Source organism: Fistularia commersonii, chromosome 3 (assembly GCF_037954325.1).
Source record: "Fistularia commersonii isolate RoL2024-O1a breed Wild chromosome 3, RoL_Fcom_v1.0, whole genome shotgun sequence".
Classification (NCBI taxonomy): domain Eukaryota; kingdom Metazoa; phylum Chordata; class Actinopteri; order Syngnathiformes; family Fistulariidae; genus Fistularia; species Fistularia commersonii.
Window position 1 is genome coordinate 3,187,180 of NC_141286.1, and position 5,758 is coordinate 3,192,937.

A 5,758-nucleotide genomic window follows, 5' to 3' on the forward strand; every position below is an offset into this window, starting at 1 on the left:
TTAATAATATGTGAATGGAAACTAAATTCTTCAGAAGCTACATCTCAAATACAACGATAAGTGTGATTGTGGCATTGACTCATGATAATCTAATTTCTTTGTTTGACTACAGCTACAATATTTCATTGAGTGTGGTAAAGGCCGAGCCATAAGCAATCACATGATATCATACTTAAATTATGATCAAATATCCACCCTTTTCCAGGAACCGGGACAACCAGGATAAAAGGCAAAGGCTCCTGACATGTTTTAACACAACATCAGCAAAATCTGAATAATGACGATGATCCGTGCTTCGCTGGCCGCGGCTCTGCTGCTGCTGCTCCTCGCTCCAGGTAAGATTCACTCTTTAAAACCTGGTCTGTGAAGATTTGACTGATTTATAATGAAACTGGGATGCCGTTTTTGCCAAAGACCAGTCAGAGAGCCAGGAAGTACCCATTATTATGAAAGTGTGGAACTATCTCATGGACCAGCCTCCGCAAACATACAGAACTCAGGTGAAAGAAAACAGTGTCCTCCTGGGGGCCATGACTGGTCTGATGAACTCCTCTGAAGACTTTAAGTAAGATCACGACAATCATTTTATAAACTTAACACCTTACATTGAGAAAGTCAAAGCAAAGGAATTCAAATTAATTATTGTAATGATGGCAGATCTCAGGCCTGACTTGGCATTACAACCAATTGTGACCTGAAAGATACAATTTTATTTTAAATGATAAGAATTTCTAATCTGTTATACAAATATGAAAATATGTTTACCAATATTCCACCAATTGAGCACATTTGAATGAAATCATTGTGTAACTGCATTTCTCAGTGTAGCACCAATATGTCATTAATCAAATACTTATTTGTTAAAAAAAAAGGTATGAGCTACTTTTGACAACAAGGTACATAATTCTGGATATTTTTAAGGCTCAAGCACAGCAGACATTTCTGCTGTTGACTAAAATAAAGCACTTTCAATAAAACAATAGATTTCATCACCAAACATACCCTTGATTATGCTTATCAATTTTTTGTGTGTGAATAAATGCTTAAAATTCACAAAACTGGGATCTCCAATGTTGACAGCTATTGTGAGTGAAGCTGCATTGCAGAGACTTGGAAGTCTTAAATATGAACAATGAACCACAGCTCATCAATATCTTCTTTAGGATTGCTTGTGGTTTTTAATAGGGTTTGGTCTAAATAGCATCCCCTCCAGACACACACACACACACACACAAACATTTTTTTTTTTTAGATTGGAGTAAAAGCAAGGAAGTCAAGAAATCAGTCCAGTAAAAAACACTAAAATGTATTGTGTCATGACGTTAAAATGCATATACTAATTCTCCTTGAGGATAACAGTTATTCCTCTGTTTGTTCCCCAGTTTCACCTACACCATATCCCCAAATGTTGGCGTCTGGCTGAACAGTGTGAACGGCATCGCTGGTAACCAGGAAGCCCATACTTTCTGGAAACTGCTGGTTGAACACCAGAAAAACAGCGGTACACTCATCCCACTCAATGTCGGTAGGTTAACAAATGTATCTCTGTCTGTCATCGGTATGCTGTTATTTTACTGGCCAAAAATCATCAAACCTTCATGTTCTTCTTGTCTGCAGGTATAGGAAATTATACGCTGCTTGCACATGACACCATCGTTTTCAATTTCACCACTTGGTAAAGATTCAGCAGTGTCCGCTTGCAAACATGACCAGCAGGGTGGACTGGGAAGTCGCCATCCAGCAACTGGCATCTGTTTGTTGTTGAGTGACAATTAAACCACAATAGCACATCATTCTGTTTCCGTCTTTGAGTCTGACATCTGCAGAACAAATTTGTGCAGGTCGACGCATCGAACAAAAAAACTGTTGAAATAATTTGCTCAGTACAAACACTCGAAGGCAAAAAAAGGCCAGTGAAGTACAAGAGACAACACATGATGGATTTAATATCTGATGCTTGCATTTCAGTTATGACACTCATAAATGCCTGATGGAGCAGATCCTACTCTGAGATCTGCAAAAAATAAAATAAAATAAAACAGGAGACAATAAATATTCCTATCAGATGATGCAAAAGCAGTATGTTAAACCGATGGTTCTTTACCTGGGTTCGATCGAACCCCAGGGGTTCAGTGAGTCGGTCTCAGTCGAAGAAACTTATAGAAATTTGATTAAAATCTAAATAGTTCTTGGTTGTGTGGAAAAATAATTGAAACCCATCCTTTTTTTCCCTTTGCTTTGAAATGTCCCATATAAACAGATAAGAAAGGTGTCAGCAAATTCTGGTTTAAAACAAAATATTGGGCCGAAATATCCAAATGTAATATTAATCACGCTGAAGGGGATATTTGATGATTTCTGCTGTAAGGTAGAACTGAACCAATTATTGGTCACAAAGGTTGTAATATACACCGCTCCAAAAAATAAAGGGAACACTTAAAAAACACATCCTAGATCTAAATGAATGAAATATTCTTATGAAATACTTTGCTCTTTACACAGTTGAATGTGCTGACAACAAAATCACACAAAAATAATCAATGGAAATTAAATGTATTAACCCATGGAGGTCTGGATTAGGAATCACACTCAAAATTAAAGTGTAAAAACAAACTCCAGGCTGATCCAACTTTGATGTAATGTCCTTAAAACAAGTCAAAATGAATCTGTGTTGCTTCCTGAGTGGACACTATGATTTTACACAAGTGTGATTGACTTGGAGTTACATTGTGTTGTTCAAGTGTTCCCTTTATGTTTTTGAGCAGTATATTAGCATTGTGCATATTGGAAAAAAAATATCTAAGTTTGCATATCCTTGTTATAATAATAATGATAATACATACGATTTGTATAGTGCTTTTCAAGGTACACAAAGACGCTTTACAAGTTGACGACAGAAAACATAGAACATAAACATAGTTAATGGGAAGAGCTGTAGGTGTTGTAGGTGGTTTGGAAGAGGTGGGTCTTGAGTTTGTGTTTAAAGGAAGACAGTGAGTTATCCTTATTAGCTGTGTATTCCCCCGTAAGGTCAGAAGGTCCACTCCCATGCAAATATCCGCCCCCAGGTCAGCAATTCACCTGACCCCAATCCTTGACCTTGGTGGGTTGGGGGAACCAACGAGGTTTGTATGGAAAACCCATATGGTGGAAATTTACACGACCACGACCGAGCATGAATTCCTGAAATCCGCATTTAGATTGTTGAAATGCTTTTGCCTACCGGAGATTAATGAGACATTTTGACCATTTATAGGTGTCTGTTGACAAAGGTTATCATTGACATTGTTATATAATTTAATATGACTGGAAACTAAATTCTGCAGAAGCTAAATCTGAAATAGAACAATGAAGTTTGTGTGATGTGAACACGATTATCTCATTTCTTTGTTTGACCACAGGCACGATATTTTATTGAGGGTGGTGAAGGTGACATTCACTGGTCCATATTATCAGGCTTTGTTAAAGTATGATTAAAAGTCCGCCCCTTCCGGGGACAAAGATTCACGGAATAAAAGGCAGCGTCTCTCTGTAAAGTTCTACACAGCGTCGACGATATCTGAACGATGATGATCCGTGCTCTGCTGGCCGCGGCTCTGCTGCTGCTCCTCGCTCCAGGTAAGATTCAGTCTTTAAAACCTGGTCTGTGAGGATTTGACTGATTTATAATGAAACGGGGATGATGTTTTTGCCAAAGACCAGTCAGGGAGCCAGGAAGTACCCATTTTTATGCACGTGTGGAACCATCTCTTGAACCGGCCTTCACACACTTACAGCACCGAGGTGGTCCAAGGTGGTATCCTCATAGGAGCCATGGCAAGGCTGATGAACTCCTCTGAACATTTTAAGTAAGATCACAACAATCATTTTATAAACTTAACACTGTTTTGATATGACACCTTACATTGAGAAAGTCAAAGCAAAGGAATTCAAATTAATTATTGTAATGATGGCAGATCTAAGGCCTGATTTGGCATCACAACCAATTGTGACCTTACAGATACAATTTTATTTTAAATGATAAGAATTTCTAATCTGTTATACAAATATGACAATATGTTCACCGATATTCCACCAATTGAGCTCATTTGAATGAAATCATTATGTAACTGCATTTCTCAATGTAGCACCAATATGTCATTAATCAAATACATATTGTTAAAAAAAAACATATGAGCTACTTTTGACAACAAGGTACATAATTCTGGATATTTTTAAGGCTCAAGCACAGCAGACATTTCTGCTGTTGACTAAAATAAAGCACTTTCAATAAAACAATAGATTTCATCACCAAACATACCCTTGATTATGCTTATCAATTTTTTGTGTGTGAATAAATGCTTAAAATTCACAAAACTGGGATCTCCAATGTTGACAGCTATTGTGAGTGAAGCTGCATTGCAGAGACTTGGAAGCCTTAAATATGAACAATGAACCACAGCAATCATTATATAAACTGTCCACCACTTAATATTGTTCTGATATGACAACTTAAACATACAGAATCATACATTGAAAAGTCAAAGGAACTCAAATCAATGTCATTATTGCCTCGACGTCGCAACCAATTGTGACCTCACAGATACAATTTTAATTTAAATGATGAGAATTTCTAATCTGTTCTACAAATATGAAAATATGTTCACCAATATTCTTACAATCGAGCACATATGAATGAAATCATTATGTAAATACATTTCTCAACTTAGCCCCATCTCACGATGTACTGTAAAATGCATATCTCCTTGAGGATAACAGTTATTTCTCTATCTTTTCCCCAGTTTCACCTACACCATAAACCCAACCTATGGCGTCTGGCTGGAGAGTGTGAACGGCATCGCTGGTAACGAGGAAGACCATACTTACTGGAAACTGCTGGTTGAACACCAGAATAACAGCGGTACACTCATCCCACTCGAAGTCGGTAGGTTAACAAATGTATTTCTGTTTATCATCGGTATGCTGTTATTTTACCGGCTAAAAATCGTCAAACCTTCATGTTCATCTTGTCTGCAGGTATAGGATGTTATTTGCCGCTTGCACATGACACCATCGTTTTCAATTTCACCACTTGGTAAAGATTCAGCAGTGTCCGCTTGCAAACGTGACCAGCAGGGTGGACTGGGAAGTCACCATCCAGCAACTGGCATCTGTTTGTTGTTGAGTGACAATTAAACCACAATAACACATTGTTCTGTTTCCGTCCTTGAGTCTGACATTTGCAGAACAAATTTGTGCAGGTCGACGCATCGCACAAAAAAAACTGTTGAAATAAGTGTATTTGTGTGGTCTTGCAGTTTCATCAGAGCTGAAAACTAACAGTCGTCTGCTCTGTACACACACTAAGGCAAAAAAAAGGCAGGTGGGGTAGAGGAAACAACACATGGATTTTAGCACATGATGAATTTAATCGCTGATGCTTGCATTTCAGTTTTGGCACTGGACACTCATGAATGCCTGATGGGGCAGATCCTACTCTGACATCTGCAAAGAAATAATAAAAAGGCTGATAATAAATATGCCTATCGGATCATGGGGGGATGGGGGGGGAGCATGGGCCAGTGTCTCAAAGGGTATACCATGACTTGTATGCTTGGTTGGACAGTAAGGAGGAACTAATACGTTGACTTAAACTTATAAGTTGGCAAAACAGAAGTAGAGATGGAAAGGATGTGCAGCAGGTCCGGGTGATTGAAGATAGGGAGGGAAATGTATTGATGGATACTAGATACTGTTGATGGACAGAGTACTTTGAAGA

General features: G+C 38.2%; 2 protein-coding genes across 2 annotated transcripts; both read left to right on the forward strand.

Moving 5' to 3' along the window:
* Positions 1-205: 205 nt before the first annotated feature.
* Positions 206-2,104, forward strand: LOC147235237 (cobalamin binding intrinsic factor-like). The gene is made up of 4 exons (XM_086178337.1): positions 206-335; positions 415-565; positions 1,383-1,525; positions 1,618-2,104. The coding sequence occupies exons 1-4, from the start codon at positions 278-280 to the stop codon at positions 1,677-1,679; spliced, it is 414 nt and encodes a 137-aa protein (XP_086034463.1). The 5' UTR covers positions 206-277; the 3' UTR covers positions 1,680-2,104.
* A 1,396-nt stretch (positions 2,105-3,500) lies between these two features.
* Positions 3,501-5,190, forward strand: LOC147235238 (cobalamin binding intrinsic factor-like). Its single transcript, XM_086178348.1, has 4 exons — positions 3,501-3,618; positions 3,698-3,848; positions 4,782-4,924; positions 5,017-5,190. The coding sequence occupies exons 1-4, from the start codon at positions 3,567-3,569 to the stop codon at positions 5,076-5,078; spliced, it is 408 nt and encodes a 135-aa protein (XP_086034474.1). The 5' UTR covers positions 3,501-3,566; the 3' UTR covers positions 5,079-5,190.
* Positions 5,191-5,758: the final 568 nt, after the last annotated feature.

What these genes read in the sequence shown, in the direction of transcription:
- LOC147235237 (XM_086178337.1), top strand. Translation starts at nt 278, where the DNA reads ATGACGATGATCCGTGCTTCGCTGGCCGCGGCTCTGCTGCTGCTGCTC. An exon ending in GCTGCTGCTCCTCGCTCCAG is followed by an intron (nt 336 to 414) that starts GTAAGATTCACT and finishes TTTTTGCCAAAG; the next exon opens with ACCAGTCAGAGAGCCAGGAA. An exon ending in AACTCCTCTGAAGACTTTAA is followed by an intron (nt 566 to 1,382) that starts GTAAGATCACGA and finishes TTTGTTCCCCAG; the next exon opens with TTTCACCTACACCATATCCC.
- LOC147235238 (XM_086178348.1), top strand. Translation starts at nt 3,567, where the DNA reads ATGATGATCCGTGCTCTGCTGGCCGCGGCTCTGCTGCTGCTCCTCGCT. An exon ending in AACTCCTCTGAACATTTTAA is followed by an intron (nt 3,849 to 4,781) that starts GTAAGATCACAA and finishes TCTTTTCCCCAG; the next exon opens with TTTCACCTACACCATAAACC. An exon ending in ACTCATCCCACTCGAAGTCG is followed by an intron (nt 4,925 to 5,016) that starts GTAGGTTAACAA and finishes TCTTGTCTGCAG; the next exon opens with GTATAGGATGTTATTTGCCG.